This window comes from Myotis lucifugus, unplaced genomic scaffold (genome assembly GCF_000147115.1).
Source record: "Myotis lucifugus unplaced genomic scaffold, Myoluc2.0 scaffold_5, whole genome shotgun sequence".
Lineage (NCBI taxonomy): Eukaryota > Metazoa > Chordata > Mammalia > Chiroptera > Vespertilionidae > Myotis > Myotis lucifugus.
Genome location: NW_005871053.1, coordinates 10,509,474 through 10,531,024, shown reverse-complemented (window position 1 = coordinate 10,531,024; position 21,551 = coordinate 10,509,474). Strand labels below are relative to the sequence as shown.

The 21,551-nt window shown below is 39.7% G+C and overlaps 2 protein-coding genes across 5 annotated transcripts in view; one reads left to right on the top strand and one right to left on the bottom strand.

Moving 5' to 3' along the window:
• METTL8 (methyltransferase like 8) overlaps nucleotides 1–16,648 on the bottom strand; it is a 78,337-nt gene extending 61,689 nt beyond the window's left edge. For 3 of the 4 annotated variants that reach the window (XM_023744971.1, XM_023744975.1, XM_014468280.2), the window contains exon 1: nucleotides 16,486–16,635. The gene's annotated coding sequence lies outside the window, so the exon portion shown is untranslated. Of the gene's footprint in view, nucleotides 1–16,485 lie in introns of all 4 variants that reach the window. The other variant, XM_006083147.3, reaches the window with a different exon arrangement.
• Nucleotides 16,649–16,807: 159 nt separating this feature from the next.
• Nucleotides 16,808–21,551, top strand: part of DCAF17 (DDB1 and CUL4 associated factor 17) — a 36,611-nt gene continuing 31,867 nt past the window's right edge. The window contains 3 exon segments of the mRNA XM_023744964.1: nucleotides 16,808–17,173; nucleotides 17,176–17,264; nucleotides 18,182–18,285. Of these exon segments, the coding sequence (XP_023600732.1) occupies nucleotides 17,140–17,173; nucleotides 17,176–17,264; nucleotides 18,182–18,285 (227 nt within the window). The 5' untranslated portion in view covers nucleotides 16,808–17,139.

Below are 21,551 nucleotides of genomic sequence, written 5' to 3'. Positions count from 1 at the left end.
GTTGGATCTAAAAGAACAAGTGGGGATATTCCAAGAAGAGAAGGGTGAAAGCCAGGGCATCTCAGGCAGAGGGATTAGCCCAAATAAAGAAAAAAGAAGTGTGAAAGTGCATGTTATAGTCAGAGAATAAAAAAATAATTTGGAAAATATGCTAATAACTTTGTAAATGAGTAGAGTCTATAATTAGCACTGTACTCCAGTTGATAAAAGGTTGGCAATTCTGAAACTAGTATATACATATACTAGAATTAAACAACTCAGAAATAGGGAGCAAATGGTGGGTACCAAGTTTCTCAACAATATAATATATATATCCTTTACTCTGCCAGCTGAGAGGGCCTAGAAGCAACCATACCCCACTGCAAAACACACACACTAAACACCTGGATCTTGTTTCCTAATATCATCCAATATAATAAAAGCCCAATATGCTAAGTGTCCGGTCGACTGGTTGGACATTCAACCAAGCAAAGCGTAATATGCTAATGACATGGTAAGGCTGCTCAACCGCTTGCTATGACATGCAATGACCACGAGGGGGCAGACACTCTGACCAGTAGGTTAGCTTGCTGCTGGTGTCCGGCTGATCTGGACTGAGCGAAATGGGATGGACACGACCTGAAGCCCTCCCACGGTCCCGTGGCCTGGCCTGCGCCCTCTCGCAATCCAAGACCCACTGGGGGATGTCAGAGAGCCGGTTTCGGTCCGATCACGCAGGCCAGGCCGAGGGACCCCACTGGTGCACAAATTTGTGCATTGGGCCTCTAATTCACTAATAAAGGTAACCAGGCACTTTGGAGAAATGGCTAATTGTAAGGCTGGGGGAGGGAATATAAGATAAATTTTAGCATCTTTTAGTGCCAGAAAGTAGGAAAGTGCTCAAAACAACAAAACAATCTCTTACCCTTTGAGACAGCATGGAGGGATCTGGTCAGTATTATGCTAAGCAAAATAAGCCAGTCAGAGAAAGACAAGTATCACATGATCTCGCTCATTTGTGGAATATAATGAACAAAATAAACTGATGAACAAAATAGATCCAGAGACATAGAAGCATGGTACAGACTGCTGAATCTCAGAGGGAAGGCAGGGTTGGGTGGGGAGAGTGGGAAAAGAAACTAAAGAACTTGTATGTATGTATATATGCATAACCCATGGACACAGACAATAGTGTGGTGAAGGCCTTTGGAGTTTCTTAACCCATGTCACCTAGTAACAAAAACAGAAACACTAACAATGAGAAGGAAATCCTGCTTTGAATGAGAAGCTCTTACAGTGTGGTTAGAAAGAACCACAAGGCCATAAACACCTATGAAAGAGAAACATTTTGAACAAAGGCTAAAATGTGGACGCTTATCCACCATCTCATTTTAATATGAAGGTCATTATAATAGATCTCCAACCCTTATTCGTCAAGAACAATCTCCCACTAGACACAGGGTTATTAAAAAGGATTCGTCAAACTAAGGCCCCATGACAAAATTTTTTTTTTAAATTCTTACCTGAGGTTATGTTTGTTGAATTTAAAGAGAGAAAGGGGGAGGGAAGGAGAGAGGAAAGGGGGTGAGAAAAGAGGGAGAGAAACATCGATGTGAGAAACAATGATCGGCCACTGCCCATATGTGCCCTGACTGGGGATCAAACCCACAACCTAGGTATGTGCCCTGACCAGGAGTCAAACCTGACACCTTTTGGTGTACAGGATGAAGCTCCAACCAACTGAGCCCCAGGGAAGGGCCCATAACAAATTTTTAAACTGTGGTTTTATAATCCTATATAATAAGTGTCTGGTCGGCCGTTCAACCAATCAAAACATAATATGCTAATGATATACTAAGGCCGCTCAACTGCTTACTATGACATGCACTGACCACTAGGGGGCAGACGCTCCAACCAGTAGGTTAGCTTGCTGCTGGGGTCCAGCTGATCAGGACTGAGCAAGATGGGCCAGACACACCCTGGAGCCCTCCTGTGGTTCCTCCCTGGCTGGCCAACCTCCTGTGTCCCTCTCCAGCCCTGACTGCACCAGTGGGGTTCCTCGGCCTGGCCTGTACCCTCTCGCAATCCAGGACCGCTCGGGGGATGCTGGAGTGCCAGTTTTGGCCCGATCCCACAGGCTAGGCCGAGGGACCCCACAGGTGCACGAATTTGTTCACTGGGCCTCTAGTAATAATAATAATCTAAGAAAATCAATAGGAACAAATGTAAACTGCTACTTGATTTCAGTGTCTATGTTTGCATTTATGATCTTGTTGGCAACAAGCAGCACAGATCTAATACAGAAGTGATGCATCTGAGTATACAGCACACTGTTAAAGGTTCTGCAGTATTCTGAATAGAGAAAAGTGGTGAGGGAATTGAGAAGTCACAGTACACAGCATAGTGTGGATAGGCTGAAGTTCAAAGAATCTGTGTGGCAGTGGTCAGTCAACTTCTTGTTTATAATGAGTGCTGCAAATGAATTTTGGTGAAACACCAGTAGTCACATTATCATACTGCTCATTTGAATTTTGTTGGCTTTGTGGTTATATCTCTCCAACTATTTTGATTTAGTCACTGAATAAGAGCTCTATGCAAAAGAAACTTACACCTGGATTTATGTAACAATATACCAAAAATATTTTAAGTCAACCCAGGGGTCTGCGAATTTTTCTTTCTTTAAATGAATGTTTACACATTTTTCAACATTGAGAAATACAGCATTAGAAGATTCTGTTCCAGAGCATTCTACTCTTATTCCTCCTTAATAGCAGAAATAGCTCAAGAAGGGCAGAATCACCTCAATTCTCCTTGGAAAGCAATTTCAGGTGAAGAGGTGAAGGGTTTGAACTAAGTTAAATCCAGGCTTTGTCACTTGCTACCAACATAACTTCTGATATGATACTTAACTTTGTTAATCTCAATTTCCTGAATAAAATGTAGCTAATAAGATTATTTCAATACACAGAGAAGTTACAAAAGGTGATCTATGTAGCATATTTGTAGCATGATGCTGGGTGCATGGTAAGTGCTCAATAAGCTTTAGTTGATATTACTGTTATCATTAGTCTTGCTCTTCTTACAATTTCCATGAGTACTACATGGGGCTTCATGAGTACTACAGGATTAAACCTTCCATTATCCTTCTTAGTTTAAACAGCCCTAAATAGTTCCATCTTCTCAAACTGATGAAAGACTTAATTTACCAATGAAGTGGGGGTAGTACAGTAGCAAGTGCTGAATATAGTAATATTCAGAATATAATAAGCCTCAAGTTCAAATCCTGGCTCAGCTATCTACTAAACATGATTTTTTAAAATAATGTTTTTATTGATTTCTTTTGAGAGAGAGAGAGAAAGAGAAAGAGAGGAAGGAGAGGGAAACATTGATGGGCTGCTTTCTGCACGCCCCCTACTGGGAATAGAGTCTGTAACATGAGCATGTGCCAGACCGGGAATTAAACTAGTGACCTTTTGGTGCATGGGATGATGCTCATCCAACTGAGCCACACCAGCCAGGACTACTAATCATGATTTTTGGTAAAGCCACTTACTTTGGCTGAGCCTCATTTGTATAGGTTCATTTGTAGAAATGAAGGTAAATCTCAAGTCACAAAGTTCTCACACAGAACATTGTAAGCTACACAGTGTTCCACAAATGTAAAGTCAAATTATTACTCAGTAAATTCCAGAAACATCCCTAAAGGGCACCCCTTAAAACTTAAAACACCCACACACAAATTAATAAATAATTAGGAACAAACACCATTCCTACTTCCTACTGTTGAGCAATCAGGTGTTGAGGTGGACAATTAGGACACAAAGCCAAACTGAAAGTAACAATCAAGCCTTTTATTTACTGTAACCGTGTAAGCGAGAGAGCAAAAGAGGCATGAGCTCACCAGTGTTCCATTTCTCCCTGTGGAATGGCACCAGGTAAGGATCAAGTGATGCAGCCCATATGGGGGAAACTGTCTCATTGCCCGAGAGCCACCCCCTTCCCCAGGCTCCTGCCTTTTTATGGCCGATGGTCATGGATGTGGGGAAAGGGAAAGAGCTAAAAATAGAATGGTACTGAACCAACATGGAGAAAGTGTCTACCGTATACAGAGGCCCCCATAAGGAGTCCTCTGAATGCAGTCATCTGGGCTCAGAATTTTCAAATGACAAACTAAAATAATTCAGTAACAAGTTTTATGTCTTTTATTCAAAAGAAACCAATCCATGGATTGGGGGTGTCAACATAAGAAATGTCCAAACTGTAGAGAATTTTATGAGTTTATTTGAGCCAAACAGATGACATACATTTTGGGGCAGCAGTGGGGGGGCAGCAGTGGTGGTGGGTGGGTGAACCATAGCTGGGATTGGATTACAGGATAATTAACAAGATTATGTGCTCTCTTGAGGGTTAATACCCTTTTAGAGGGCTATTCTGATATTTCAAACGTGTATTAACCTAGATACACAGGAATAATAGGCAGGTTTGGCTTACAAACTTTCACTAAAGAAGTTACAGGCCTGGGGCATGACTCCCCACCATGACCTGCCCAGTTAGGAATTTATCATTAGATCACCCTGTGAGGTTATTTTCCATAGAACCCCCTTTTTCATCCACCGGGGAGTACCGTGCCTCACAAGCAGTGGAGCACTCTTCCCAAGGGATGTGGGGCAAGAGCAAGAATTGTATGGAGCCTTCGAAGAGGCAGTGTGAAAACAGGGCGTGGTTGGCTGGGAGGACAGGGATTCCTTACGGAGCTAGCAAGTCCTATTTTCTAGGGTGAGGTGAACTAATGTTGAGTGGGAGGACTGTGATTGGTGAATGTTAGGTTTCCTTGCAGGTGTTTCCTGAAAGTGCAGGCTGCAGAAACCACCATTTTGTGGGTCCTGATGCACGAATTAACTATCAGAATGCAGATACACATATGAACATGGCTGCCCAGGGGGCCTCGTGGGGAGGGCAGCTTTTCCCCTCAGGCCTTCCGGGAAAAGCCTTGTCATTGCCTGTGGTCAGCCCTGCAAGTCACGCAGAGGAGTCTGATCTGGAGCCTGCTCCTCACCCGAAGGAAAAAAGAACACAAGTACTCTTTACCCAACACATAATAAACATTATGCTGAGAAATTATATAAACAAAAAAACTAGTACATTTAATGTGGGTTAAAAGGGGCTCTGTGGACAGTAACCTCACAGGGTGATCTGATCATAAACTCCTAACTGGACAGGTCATGGTGGGTGGTCATGCCCCAGGCCCACAACTTCTTACTGAAAAACTTATAAGCAAGCTCTGTCTACTGTTCTCGCGCATCTAAGTTAACACCCCTTTGAAATGCCAGGAGTAACACCCCTTTGAAATGCCAGAGTAATACCTTCAAGAGAGCATATAATTTTGTTAACTATCCTATAAGCCAATTCATTTCTTGCTTTCTCCCACCTTCATGTAATCTTCCTTATGGTCTCTCCTTAATTTCAAATGCATAAAAGAAACCGCAAAAACTGTTCATCTCTGGAGCCTTTGAGATCTTGCTTCTCAGCAATTGTCATCAGTTTTGGCTCAAATAAACTTATAAAAATTCTCTGTAGGTTTTTTCTTACGTAAACATTAAGAATGATTTCTTTCAAAGCCCATGAATAATAATGGTGCAGCAAGTTTCTTAAGAATAATTGAGAATATTAGTTATATTCTTAACCTCCAAGGACCATATCATGTAGAGAAACCTTAGTAATCTTCAACCTATAAAAGTCTTATTTCTAAGATCATTTGTAAGTCAGTTGTTAAGAGCTCAGAACCACATTTTTAGAGGAACATTTCAAATGGTGATTAATATACCAGGCTAGTCCACACATTTTTTAAAATCCATAATGCAAATGAAAAGAAATTTGTTTATTTTAAATGGCCTTAGAAAACTGGCAAATTCCATTTTCCCAAGTAGCTGAAACACTGCCTGGGGCAACTTGAATCTTATTTAATACAAAAACAATCTGATTAAATAATTCTTTTAAAACAACAAGAACAAAAAATCCATAATACCTATCAGCCATCTCTTTGCCACCTGATAATATAAGGAATAACTATACAATAATGCTGTTTAACTAAAAACTAGACTGGTACATCAAAGTAAGTGTAGAGCCTTCAAATAAGTCACCTTAAGAGATTACTATTTACTCTAATAATAGTAAAACATCCTTGAAATTCAATTTTCAGATAATGGCCTAATGGCAAGCTTACTGATTCTTTTTAATATCCTCAGTGGTGGCAAATTCTTTGCTTTAAGATTTATACCCTTTTTGTCTTTAGAGTAGTTGTTATTCTTGTTGCCATAAATGTATAGTCTCCCAACATAACCAGCTTGGAAATATCATATTCATTGAGCTATAGCTTCTGGTATGTTCTGTTTCCTTAAACAGACTTAAACAGCCAAACCTCATAAATCAAGTTCACACAGTACAAACTGTACTACCACAAATGATAGTATCCTTTTTGCTTATTCTTTTTTAAGAAGCCAAAACTATCTGGAAATATGAGCTAGATGTTTTTTGGTTTTTGGGTTGTTTTTTTTAATTTAAAAATTTTAAAAAATATATGGATAGCAAAAATAGAAAGTATACAGGGGGAAAGATCCCTCTTATGATTGCAACAAGAAATGTGAAATACCTAGCATTGGCATTAATGTTTAGGACTGATATAAAGAAAGCTATACAACATACAGAAGAGCATGGAAGATAATTTTAATAAACAGGAAGACAGTACATAGGTTTCTGGAGTTGAAGATTCAGTATTTGTAAAAATGTAAATTCTTGCCAAAATCATCTATAAAATTAAACTTGTTCCAATCAAAATTCAAAAAATGTTTTTGGAGAACTTGACCAAATGATTTAAAAGTTCATCTGGAAGAATAAACATGCAGGAAGCACCAGGAAAATACTGCAGAGGAAATGAGTGATGCTGGTTGTGTCAAGATAGGGTTAAGGAGGTGGGGGAGTGCTTGCTCCTCCAGACATTACAATATACTATGATGCGCTGCCTGCTGCCAGGGATAGAGCCCGCAACCTGGGCATGTGCCCTGACTGGGAATCAAAGTTCGATGCCCAACCAACTAAGCCACACTGGCCAGGGCAAGTTATTTTTTACATTGTGTAATGAAATGTGTCAACATTAGGAAGACGTGTATAACTCAGTGAACCAATAGTTTCCAGGTGACCAACATATAGTATCACAAAATCATGCATGGGTAAAAGATCCATTCAAAGTACAAGACCAACTAATGAATTTAAATGTAACAGACCAATGGATTTAAATATTATATTGCAGTTAACCTTTAAGAAATTATCCCATATTGGAATTTGGTGTAGTGTCAAAGGAGAATATTCACACACTTCTGAAGAGACTATAAAATTACTCCTCCCTTTCTAACTACTTATACATCTGTGTGAAATTACATTTTCTTCAAATACATCAACCAGAACATATCATAACATACTTAGCAGAAGCAAATATAAAATCCAATCATCTTCTCTTAGACCAGACATTAAAGATATTTGCAAAAATATAAAACTATACCACTCTTGTAATTTTTTGGGGAAAATTTTTAAATAAAAATGTCACTGATGCTAACATGCCATGGGGTATTACTGTTACTTTTAAATAATAATAAATGTTATTATCTTTTCTTCAGTTTAATTTTTAATACAGTAAATATGGGTAACTATGATCTGCGTAAATGAAACTCGGGGGAACCTGAATAATTTTTTAGAGTGTCTAGGGGTCCTGAGAAGAAAAAGCTTGAGAACCACTGCCTTAGCTTAGTTTTCTGGGGTGACACGGAGACTGGAAAGTCCGCCCTTTTAAAGAATGGTGCAATGGCTTACTATCATTTTGGCGAAGGTGAAATGTTGGTCAGTGTGTCCAGGAGCAAGCATCCTCACACACTGTCAGGGCTGAAAAATTAGCATAAAGAAAAAATAAAGAAAACTAAAACAGGAACTAACTTTAAAAAGATAACATAGACCTTTCCCGAGGGAACTGTGGCAATACATACGGAAATTTTTAAAGAAAGACCTTTATGGAAAATTCCATTTGTAGAAATATATCCTAAGAATATAATCGGAAGGATCCTAAGGATTTGTCACAGCATTGCTTGGACATTATACTGAAAAAGTCCAATCTAAATACTCATCTTTAGAGGACTAACTAAATTATTGTACATCCATATAAAGAAGGTTATGTAGCCACTTAAAATGTTGCTCAAATCTAAATTTATTGATATGTAAAGAAGTCCATTATTTATTGGCTAAAGGAAAAAAGTCAGGTATAAGAGAGCACCTTTAGTATGATCTTTAAAAAATTAGCATAAAGAAAAAATAAAGAAAACTAAAACAGGAACTAACTTTAAAAAAATAACATATATGCCAACAAGTATACATATTCATAGGAAAGGTCTAAAAGAATTTATAATAGTTATCTGTCATTGAAAGGCTCAAGGAGATCCTTATATTTTCTTTTTAATATATTTTGAATGTACTTTTCTCTTTCTAAGTAAACTCAAACTACTTTTATAATCAGAAAACATAAAAATACTTTCAAAATCAATTCTATATAATGTTCATGGGTAGAGGATTCATGCTTGGGAAGGAAGAAAAAAAAAGATGGTATAGGCAGTATTAACAGTAACACTAGAAAGGTTTTCAAATCTTTCTGGTGGTCACCCATTTACATGGAGGGAAGATGGCATGGAATCTATAAGAGCCCGGTTAATGGGACCTGGACAGGGTGCTGTGGATGGCTGGATTGAAGACCCAAACGCACTACGGCCAAAGAAGTCCAGAGAAAGGCTACTTTTAAAAGACCCCAATTTGTTAGACCAGGTAAGGCATAAAATTGCAGATGCTGAGCAGGTAGGGCAAAGAGCCCTGAAAGAGAAAGAAATTATTAGAAAAGGCAAAGAGTAGCCGGAGGAGGTGGAAAACAGACAAATAATTCATACCGGAATGTCAAATTCCGGTCACCCAGAAACTTCCTATTCACCGACTATGGCTGGAACTTGCTACGTGCTACAGTGCTGTGTGACATTATGGCTGCTCTCCGTCTTCACTCGGTAACTTTCTTACGTGCCAGAACCTTTCCATTTATAGCACTTGATCATCGTCAGGCAGCAAATACAGATGGCACCAGTCAGGTCTGCCCAGCCCAACTCCTGGGAAAGCTTTTGCACCCTCTGCTGGTCAGCTCTACACCAGAACAGGAGGGTGTGTCTCTGGAGGAGACAACTTACCAAACCACAGGGACACACTTTTGTGTTCTCTACCTGATTTCAGTGAAGAGTTTGAAAACCATTTTCTCAAACTGTGCCCCTGATCCCAAGAGACAATTCCAGATCAAAACAATGCCTTCGTTACATCAAGAAAAACATAAAAACTAAAGTCCCATGAGAAAATGTACCATCAAAAGCATTTATTTTATTTTTTAAAATTTATCTTTATTGTTGAAAGTATTACAGATGTCCATTTTTTCCCACTGACCCTGCAACCCCCATCAAAAGCATTTTAAATTCAAATGATTTCACCTTGTTACATAATAAATAAATAAAGGTATGCAGATGACTGCAACACTTGATATGACTATAAAGACCTATTAGAGTTTTATTCTGGTTGAAAACCTCAGAATTACTATAACATTAATATTTGTATAGGTTTTACAACTTACAGAAAGCTCTCATTTTCACACCTAATCCTTACAGCAATCCTATAATTGAGAAAGGAAGGCAAACAAGCATTTGTATGATCACCGTTTTACAGATGTGGGAGATGAGACTCAAAAGAGGTTTCATGAGTTGCCTTGATCACACACATACCAGAGCCACAATCCAAGCAGGCCTCCTCCCTCCAAGCTCTACATCCAACGCAGGACACTCTTCTACCTGTGCTGCTGATCTATCAGGAGTTTTCTAAAGAGTTGATATGTATTTTAGGTAGAGAAGCCTACGGCCTAAAACATGTTTCTATAATATATTTAATTTTGTTTCAAATATCACCAAAATTTTAGATGCTGCATCCTAAATCTGAGCGATTTGCACTGGAAGCAGTGCCCTGTCCTAAAGAAACATCAGTTTAACAAGGGAAGTGGACATTTTAGTGAGGAATCTCCTGAAAACCAAATGAAGTTAACTTCAGCATTTCTATGTGCGTCATGCTTATGTCCATAAAAAGTAGGTCCTGTCAGGCTTTCTAGCTTCTGCATCCCTTAGTCCTGTAGCATGAAACTAGTGTTGGGAGTCCTCAACTGAAGAGCAAAGCAAAGTAGTAATGATAAACAGAATCAAAGAATTATATAGTGCCGTGTGCCAGGCATACTCTAGGTGCTTTACATACAGTGACTCATTTAGTTCTCCAAGAACCCATTTAACAGACAAGTACACGGAGGCACAGTGAGGTTAAGTACTTCTAGTTACTTAGGATAACCAGGCTCTCACAGCTAGTAAATAGTGAGGCTGAGACCTGGACCCAATAACTGAGTTCATTTTCTTAATCATTAAAGCTATGCCGCCTCTATATAGTGGTGTCTTCCATATTTCTGTTGTATTTTTAAAGTACACTTTTCATTTTAGAACAATTTTAGATTTATAAAAAAAGTTGCAGATAGTGCAGAATTCTATTATTAAAATCTCACATTAGTATACTTGTTATAATAAATGAAGCCAATATTAATACGTTATTATAAACTTAAGTCCATATTTTATTCACACTTCTTTGGTTTTTACCTAATTTCCTTGTTCTCTTCCAGGATTCTATCCAGGGCACCACATTACATTTAGTCATCAGGCTTCCTTAGGCTCCTTTGGCTCTAACAGTTTCTCAGACTTTCTTTGATTTTGATGACCTTGACAGTTTTGAGGAGCGCTGATCTGGTATTTGATGAAATACTCCTCAATAAATATCCATCAGATATTTTTCTCATGATTAAACTGGGGTTATGGGTTTTAGGGAGGAAAACCACAGAAGTAAATTGCCATTCTCCTCACATCATATCAAGAGTATGCAATATGAACATAACTTATTACTGTGGATGTTAACCTTGATCACTTGGCTGAGGTAGCAGTTGACAGATTTCTCCACTGTAAAGCTGCCCCCCGCCCCCCGCCCCCCTGCCCTTTCCATACTGCATTCCTTGAAAGGAAATGGCTATGTGTAGTCCACACTTAAGGAGTGGTGAATTATGCTCTACTTCTTTAAGGTAAGAGTAACTACATAAAATTATTTGAAATTTTTTTGCATGGGAGATTTGTCTCTTCTCTCCCATTTATTTATTTATTCAATTATTTGTTTATAATAGTATGGACTCATAGATAATTATTTTAAACTTTGGATTATAACCTAATACTACTTTATTTATTTCAGTTGGCTCCTATATCCTTGTTTGACACACTCCCATCATTGTGTTTTTGTTTTTAGCACTTACAGAGGTATAGTGGTTTGAGAATTGTTAACCCATACCTCTGTGGGAAACATTCACTTAGAAGCAGTGGTCCTCAACCTTCCTAATGCCACGACCCTTTAATACAGTTCCTCATGTTGTGGTGACCCCCAACCATAAAATTATTTTTGTTGCTACTTCATAACTGTAATTTTGCTACTGTTATGAATCGTAATGTAAATATCTGATATGCAGGATGTATTTTCATTGTTACAAATTGAACGTAATTAAAGCATAGTGATTAATCACAAAAACAATATGTACTTATATATGTGTTTTCCGATGGTCTTAGGCGACCCCTGTGAAAGAGTTGTTCGACCCCCAAAGGAGTCGCGACCCACAGGTTGAGAACCGCTGACTTAGAGTACAGTGCACATGCATAGTTCCTATTGTCTTTCATTTTAGTTTCATTTTCAAAGTTACTTAGGTCAGTACCTTTTCCCTGGCCCCTTCAGGGAGGTTACCACTTACATTTCTAATACAGTTAGATTCTTTTGTTACAGCCTGCATTCCATCCTGGAATCCCCACTACCTCTTAATTATCTTCTTAAATTCTGCATACATTGTTTATTCTTTGTGCTGAAAAGCTCTATGGGTTTTAACAAATGCATATAGTTTCACCACCCTAAAAAAAAAATCCTCCATTCTACTAATCAACCCTTTCCCCTCCCCAAACTCCCTGTTTCTGTTACTTTTTCCTAGCAATGTTAGGAAGTGATGTACTTGACATCACTGCTTCTTATCCTTTCCCCTCACAACAACGTGTTCACATTTATAAGCTCCTGTGATTCTCACTTCAATCCTGAGTGTTCCCACTTAGCAGAGGATTGAATTAAACTCAGAGTAAGTGACTTGGTCAAGATCTCACTAAGTGGTGCTGGCACTATTAACTTGTGCCTTTCAACCCTTGGTGTGATGCTCTTTCTACTACACAGCACTGTGTCCTTGTTTTCAGCTGGGAGGGAAATGGCTGTGCATAGAGACAAGAAGAAGAGAAGAAAGAAACCATGAATGGCAGAGACAAATGGCAGGGGAAGGGGGGTTAGAGAGCAACCAAAGGACCTGTATGCATGCATATTAGCATAACCAATGGACACAGACACTGGGGCGGTGGGGGCTTGCCGGGGTGGGAATGGCTGGGGAGGGGGGGACGACAATGGGGGGGGGGGGGAGAGACATATGTAAAACTTTAGACAATAAACAAATAATAATAGCCCTAACCGGTTTGGCTCAGTGGATAGAGCATCGGCCCGCGGACTGAAAGGTCCCAGGTTCAATTCTGGTCAAGGGCATGTACCTTGGTTGCGGGCACATCCCCAATAGGGGGTGTACAGGAGGCAGCTGATCTATGTTTCTCTCTCATCGATGTTTCTAACTCTCTATCCCTCTCACTCTCTATCCCTCTCCCTTCCTCTCTGTAAAAAATCAATAAAATATATTTTTTAAAAATAATAAATAAAAAAATAAAGAAATGATGGATGGAAACTTTTACACTAAAAATATAAGAAAGTGGAATTCTAGTTCTGATCATTTGGTGAACCTCATAGTCCAAAAACCTTTCTACTATGAAATACAAGAGGCTGGTTAAATATATTTAAAAATATATCTTGCTAACTGCATCATTGAGTCAGCAAGAAGGAACAAGAGATCTTTGGAGACCAAAAGGTAGTGAAGGTCCAGAAAGCTGAGTGAGAAATGAAGCCAGCAGCTACCCAAATCTCACAATGTATGAAAAACAAACACATCACAACTTCTCTAAATAAACTCGTTTGGTTTAACACTAGAAAATTATCAGAAATTCACCAAATTATCAGATTAAAGAAAAACAATTATAGGATCACCTCAGCAAATAGAGAAAGTAGCTGATTAAATTCAACACTCACAATTGAAAATCTAATAAGACTTTTAGCAAATATGGGATGGAAGAGAATTTCATTAACCTGATTAAGGGTGGCTAGCAAAAATCTACAATGTTATCCTTGATGGTGAAATATTAGAAGTTTATAAAAGTGTATAAGACAAGGATGTCCACTATCACTGGTTCTATTCAACTGCACTAGAGGTCCAAGCCAGCAATGGAAGAAAAGGAGGAATAAACGGTAAGAATTGAGAAGAAAATAACAAAATAGTCAGTTTTCTAAGGACATGATTACTTACATAGAAAAATTCCCCAAACCCTACAAATGACAATTATTACTATTAAAAATAAAATTTAGCAAGGTTGCTAAATAGATGATCGATATACCAAAAATATATAGTTAGAAAATCTAATTTAAAAAATATACTATTTATAATGCTGGCCAAAAATATAAAAATGTACTGAGGAAGTTGCAAAATATGAAATCCTTTAAGAAAAATTATTAAACTTAATTGAAAGACACTAAAGATCTAAATAAATGGAGAGTCATATTGTCTTCATAGACAGGATAATTTGATATGGTAAAGATGTCAGTTCTCTTCAAATTGATATATAGATTTAATGCTATACTAATCAAATTCCAGTAGGTTTTTTTGTGGTACCTAAGCAGGTTCCAAAAGATGTATGAGCCTGGCTGGTGTGGCTCAGTGGTTGAGCGTCAGGAGGTAAAAGTTTGATTCCCCATCAGGGCACATGCCCTGGTTGTGAGCTCGATCCCCAGTGGGGAGTGTGCAAGAGGCAGCCAATCAATGATTCTCTCCCATCATTGATGTTTCTATCTCTCTCTCCCTTCCTTTCTGAAATTAAAATATATATATATATATATATATATATATATATATATATATATATATGAAAGTGCCAACTGCAAAAACAAAAAGATACTCCTGAAGAAAAGGAATAAGTATATGACTTGCCCTACCAGCTCTCAACCCTTACTATTAAATTAGTCAGGTAGTAGGCTAGGGATAGAACAGAACAAAGGAAGAGAAAACAGAGCCTAGAAACAGACCTGACCATGAATATAAACTTGATATGAAACAAGAGTTAACATCACAGATCTGTGGAGAAATGACAGACTCTGCAATAGTGGTACTGGGACAAGTGGTTTTTCATGTAGAAAAAAAATTAGGGATAATAAATGGTATTGGTTTAAGCTGCTTCGTTTTTGGTAATTTGTTACACAGCAATAGAAAACAAACATATACTTTAACAAGTGTAACAGGAGGCAGGTTTAAGAATGCCTATAGCAGCACTTTTCTAGGAATAAAAAAACCTCAAAGACACTAAAGCCCAGCCAGTAGCAAATGGGTAACTGTGGTAAATTCACACAACGAAATATTATACAGTAGTAAAAATAAATGAAATGAACTCAGGTACCTTGTCAAATGTAATGTTGGAAAAACTAGGCAATTTATAGAAGAGTACATATATACAGTATGATTCAATTTATACAATGTTCAAAAACAATATTTTATCTATATGAAGAGGAAAGAGGGATCTAGGACTTAGGAAGGGCACACAGGACATGTCAAATTTTTAAGTAATGTTCTAGGTTATTTTGTGTGTTTTGTAAAGTTGATAGATATGAGTATTCATTTATAATTATTATTTACATATTATGCTGTTATATATACAGTCTTTGAATAACTAAAATACTTTTTAAAAACATTACTATGAACCCTTTAACCCTAAATCTTTCTGCATTTTATTTTATTTTTAATATGTTTTTATTGATTTTCGAGAGAGAGAGTAAAGGGAGAGAGACATTGATGTGAAAGAGAAACAATGACTGGCCTGGCAAAAAGTCTCATTGGCAACAATGTATAAGTAGTCATTTAAATTGGTTTGTTTTATAATCTTGCTTAATTTAACTTAAACCATTTATAAGTTATAGTTGCATAAAAGATACAACATAAGGAATTTATATAGTTGTATATTTGCATATATTTCACATCCCGAAATATTTTAATTTAACAAGAGAATCCTAAGTATCTACTTGGGTTTGAGAAATTCTGCTTGGGAGCCACTCAGAGATATAGAGAAATGGCAGATTTGTGCTTTAGAAAACTCACTCTGGCAGCAGTATAGAGGGATGACTTGAAAGTATTTAAGGCAGAAAGGAAGCTGTTAATTTTAATATGATAAAACGGAGAGACCCTACATTACTCAGGGGGTATGATGAGGAGATGCTCAAGAGTTAGTGTTAGAATCAAAAGGACTTGGTTGTGGGTGAAGAAAAAGAAGGCATCTTAGCTTGACTGTCTCTTGGTGAGGTAAATACCACAGGAAGACAAACAAGTGGCCGTGAGGGGGCAGGAGGGAGAAAAGAGATGATGCATTCAGTTCCGCAATTACTTGAATTTTATTTCAGCCAAAAATTCCGTTATCTTTTCTGAGTCTCAGTGTTCTCAGTGACAGCTGCATTCACAAAATTACCAAATTAAGTATTATAGCGCTGTCTAAAAATACACAAAGCGCTCCACAGTATGCTGCAAATAAGTTATGAAAAAATCAGCAAACGCCCAGCCCCTAAAGGAAATTCAGCAGGGTTAAAGAGAGCTGTGGCACATTTTTACTGAACACTTTGTGACCCACACACGCACTGAGTATTGTACTTTTTGCTGTGAGTCAGATGCCCTCTCTCGCTCGCGTATGTCCTGAGCAAGAGGTGGCGAGCCAAGCCCACGCAGGAGAGGCAAAGATCACTCTCAAGGTACACACCCCGGGGACACCCCGGGGCTTGGTTACGGGAAATTCCGTGCAGGGGAACTTTGACTCTGCCGGCAGGGCTCGCTACTTCCATTTCGTTTCATTTAGTTAGAGGAATCAACGGGGAATACCTTAGGCAGCCCCATCAGAATGTAAGCATTTCACCTGTTACTCCCGTTATGGAGGAAAAGGAGGCTAGAGGAAGGAAAATGCAGCAATGATCGCAAAACCAGCCTGGGTCCTCGCAGACCGCAGAGGGGCGGGCCTCGGGAAAGAGCAATTCCACACTCGCTGAGCGGGAGAGCCTCGCCTCCTCCACCACCAACTCCGCACACACAGACCCAGAAAGTGTGACCGTTACCCTCGGCCACGGCATCCCACGTGGGACTGAAGGGAGAGCCGCGGGGCGTACCTTTCGCGCTGGACGCTGCTTTGGGGGTCGCACTCGACTCAGCGCCTCCCACAGCGCAAGTCCGGGGCCGAGAGGCGTGGGGGTGCCCGGGCGGTAGGGACGGGTCCCTGAGAGCGGGCCACCGGAGGCTGCAGCACCGCGCGCACGGGGTTCTCTGCCGCCGGAAGGGTGCACCGCCTCGACAGCCAGGCTCCGCCCAATCAGGGGGGCGGGGCGGGACGGGGGCGGGGCGGGGCGGGGCTGGACCGGCGGCCGGAGCGGGTGCTCCGCACCTGCCGCCTGATGGGAACTGTAGTTCTGGGAGCGAGCCCGGCTCCCTTGGAGGCACCGGGAACTACATTTCCCGAGCAGGGACCGGCGCCTGCAGGCTGCGTGTTACCGGGGCGACGCAGGCCGCAGCCGGGGCGAGGACCAGAGGGCGTTGGGGGGCAGCCCGTAAAGGGGGGCGCCTTTTCCTGCCCTGCTCTTGGTGATCAGGCGGTGCCATCTGTGTCTCCCGTGCCGCACTGCCCTGCGCCCCGCTGCACGGCCCCCGTGTTAGTTTTTCTTGGTCCCCGCAGGGAGTTGGGGCCTCGAGGTTCCGACGGAGCGGCCGTTGCTCCGCGCGGGGGTCTGGATCGCGCCCCTCTCCGGCCCCGCGGCGGCCCGGCCCCTATGGGCCCAACCCGGAAGCCCAACGTGTGCCGCCGCTGAGCCGCCGGGCGCTGGGCTTCTTCTCGAGCGACGCGGGCGCGGTGCAGAGGACGAACCTGGGCATCCTGCGGGCGCTGGTGTGCCAGGTGACGCCTGCGGGCGGGCGGGACCGAGGGCTGCGGGCGCCTGGTGCTCAAGCCTTCTGGGGTGCTCAAGCCTTCTGGGTGCCGATTTTACGCGGTAGAGCCCTGTTTTAAGAAGGTTATTTGTGATGGAGAAGGGCATGGATGCCCTGAACCTGGAGGATTAGTAAATAGGTAATAGGACCGCCAGATGCTTTTAATTTTTTAAGCTGCTTATGTCTTCCTTGCAAATAATCTTTTGAAAAGTTGGTCACCCCACTAAAACCAAAACGTGAGAGTGAGGCAGAGTGGCGAAGAATTGAACATAATGTTTTTAAATTACATACGTGAAACTTATTTGAAAACCCTAAATTTAACTATCCATCATAAAATTGGTGCACAGGAGAGGCTTATGAGTTACTAGGAGCCCAATGCACGAAACACGTGAACGGGAGGGGGGGGGGGTCCCTCAGCCTGACCTACACCCTTGCAATCGGGGACCCCTCGCGGACTGCCGGATGGGGCCTATCCTGGCAGAGCATCCATCTCGAAATCCCAGACCACTGGCTCCTAACCGCTGGCTGGCCTGCCTGCCTGACTGATCGCCCCTAACCACTCTACCTGCCTGCGTGATCACCCCTAATCACTCTGCCTGCCTGATGGTCCCTAACTGCTCACCTGCCTGCCTGCCTGATCACCCTAACTGCTCACCTGCCTGCCTGATTGCCCTAACTGCTCACCTGCCTGCCTGATCACCCCTAACTGCTCACCTGCCTGCCTGATGGGCCCAAATCACTTCTGCCTCAGCCCCTGCTGCTGCGGCTTTGTCCGGAAGGACTTCTGGAATGACATCCAGAAGGTCTTCGGCTGTCTGGTCTAATTAGCATATTATGCTTTTATTATTATAGATTTCCTAAACCAAAATTCTTTGTGTTTTTCAGAAAAGTACAAAATTTAAGAATGTTTGGACTACTCATTCCAAGTCACCTATAGCCTATGAAAGAGGAAGAATATATTTTGATAATTATCGGTGCTGTGTCAGCAGGTATCTTTTGGGGGGAAATTTTTTTGCTGTAATCCACCTCACTGTTGATCTTAACAATTTTATAGAACCACATGCCTGCATTAGAACATAGTGAAATAGGAGAATGGAAAAATGTGTCCAAAACAGGTGGTAATATGGGTGTAATTTGAAAATCTTGTTAAATCTGAAGTTGCAGGTTTCATCTTTGTAATTACCATTTAAAGTAAAATTACTTTGTAGTGCAGGCAAAATGATAAATTGCTCTCGGAGTAGTGTGTAGTATTTTATTCTGCTTAAAAGATATCAGAGTCAAGAGAGCCAGGTACCTAATAATTAGATGTTGCTTTAGAGGAGATTGTCTATGTTTTGTTGTGGAAGTACTTGCCTTTTTGTTTTAGAGGAAATTTTCAAATTTGCTCAATTAGAGAATAGTATAGTACCCATTACCTAGATTCAAAAGCTATTAATGATTTTGCCACATTTGCTTTATCTCTTTGCTAAGAATTTTAAAGCATTTCTAAACATTGTGCTATATTAAGTGTGCTTCTCTAAAAAATATGGGCATTTTCTTTTTTAAATTGCTTTATTAAGTATAATTCACATACCATACAATTTACCCAGTTAAAATATGCAGTTCAATGATTTTTGGTTCATTGAAATTCATACTTAATGAATATGAATGTGATGGACCATTGGTGGTTCATAGAGGCAACCCTCACTGCAGTTAATTTTAGAACATTTTCATTACCTCAAAAAGAAACTGTATACTTTGTAGCGATCACTACAATGCCTCCATCACCCTCAGCTCTAAGTAACTGCTAGTCTACTTTCTGTTTTTATAGATTCACCTATTTCCTATAAATTGAATCACATGTGTTCTTTTGGCTTCTTAGTAGAATCACATGGCTTCTTAGTAGATTACCAGTTTATTATCAAAGGAACAGCCAGATGGAAGCGATGCCTAGGACAAGGTATGTGGGAAGGGGCATGGAGCTTCCATGCTCCCTGCATCTCCACATGTTCACCAGCCCAGAAGCTCCTCGCCTTTTCTCATATATACAGGGGTGGGCAACAGTACACTTACAGTTATGAGTATGCGAAACAGTGTTTATTTGTTTTATTTATTAATTATTGTATTATTTTCCGTACGAGCAACTGTAAACCTACTTTTGCCCCCTCCCTGCACACATAATGCTGTATATTTCCCTCTAGGCATTGTTTTTGGTGTATCCACAAATGCCAATATTCTGTGTATTTGTTTTAATTTTGTTCAAAATATTTTAAAATTTCTCTTGAGATTTCTTCTTTTACTCATGTTAATTAGTAGTGTATTTCATGTTCAGAAATTTGGGGATTTTCCGGCTATATTTCTGTTACTGATTTTAAATTAATTCCACTGTGGTCTGAGAGCATACTTTGTATCATTTTCTAGTCTTTTAAATTTGTGGAGATGTATTTTATGGCCCAGATTGTGTCTATCTTGGTGAATTTTTTCATGTGAGCTTGAGAAGAATGTGTATTCTGCTGTTGTTGGGTAAAGTATTCTGTACATGTCAATTAGATACAGTTGATTGATGGTACTGTTCAGTTCAAGTATATTATTACTGACTTTCTGCCTGCTGGATTTGTTAGTTACTGACAGAGGTTGTATTGAAATGTCCAACTATAATAGTGGATTTGTTTGTTTCTCCTTTTGTCCTATCAGTTTTTGTCTCTCATATTTTGATACTCTGTTGTTAGATGATACATATTAAGGATTTTTATGTCTTGGAAAAGTAACTGCTTTACCATTATATAATGCCAGTCTTTATCCTTAATAATTTTCATTGTTGAAGTTTGCCTGGACTGCAATTAATATAGCTACACAGCATGATGTATCTTTTTCTATCCCTTTACTTTTACTCTATCTGTGTCTTTACATTCAAAGTAGGTTTTTTTGTAGCCAACATATATTTGGGTCTTGTTATTTTTAATCCACTCTGATAGCCTCTGTCTTTCAGTAGGTGCATTTTAGACCATTTACATTTACAGGGATTATGGATACAGTTGATTTAATACTTAACCATATTAGTAACTATTTTCTAGTCCTTGCCTTTGTTCCTTATTCCTCTTTTGTCTTTTATTATTTTTGTTTCCTCTGGTTTTAATTGAGCATTTTACTAGTATGTGATTCATTTTCCTTCCACTCAGCATATCAATTATACTTCTTTTTAAACATTTTTAGTGGTTGCCTTATAACTTGCAATATACTTACAACTAATCTAAATTTCTTTCATGTAACACTGTATCTCTTCATAGGTAATGCAGATACCTTATAATAGAGTATTTCTAATTCTTCCCTACTGCCTTTTGTAATATTGCTGTCATCCATTTTACTTGTCCAAAAGTTATAATCTATTATTGACAAGTTTTTATCTGTTATTAAGAATAAGAAGAATACAGGATTTTGTTTTATCTTCATTTCTTTCTTCTCTAACACTTTTTCTTTCTCAATGTAGGTCTGAGTTTCTAACCCATATCATTTTTCTTCTCTCTAAAGAACTTATTTGAAAATTTCTTGTAAGGTCTGCTGGCAGCAAATTCCTCAATTTTTGTTTGTCTGAGAAATTCTTATTTCTCCTAGACTTTTGAAGGATAATTTCTTGGGATACAGAATTTTTGGTTGGTGGATTTTTTTCTTTTATTACTTAAAGTACTAGTATTTCACTCCATTCTCTACTTGCTTGCATGGTTTCTAAAAGAGAAGTCTAATGTAATTCTTATCATAGGTAAGGCGCTCTCCCCCCCCCCCCCCCCCCGCCCTAGCTTCTTTTAAGAAGTTCTCCTTTTTATTTTCTACAGGTAGGATATGAAATACCTAGGGATAGATTTTTTGGGGATTTATTATTCTTGTTGTTCTGTAAGCTTCCTGAATTTGTGGGTCTGTATCTAACATTAAATTTGCAAAATTTCAAGGGGTTCTTCTGTTTTGGTTTCTCTTTGGTCCCTTCCGGCATAGGGTACATTACATTTTTTCTAGGTGTCCCATAGTTATTGGATATTCTGTGCTGTGGGGGTTTTTTGTTTTGTTTTGGTTTTCCTTTTTTTCCAGTTTTGGGAAGGTCTGCTTCTCTCTCTCTCTCTCTCTCTCTCTCTAACTTTTCTAGTGTGGGAAGTTTCTTGTTGACATATCTTCAAGCCTCAGTGGATTCTTTCCTTGGCTGATGAGCCCCCCCAAGACATTCCTTCATTTGTGGTTAGGGGGCTTTTGATTTCTGGCATTTCCTTTTGATTTTTTCTTAGGCTTT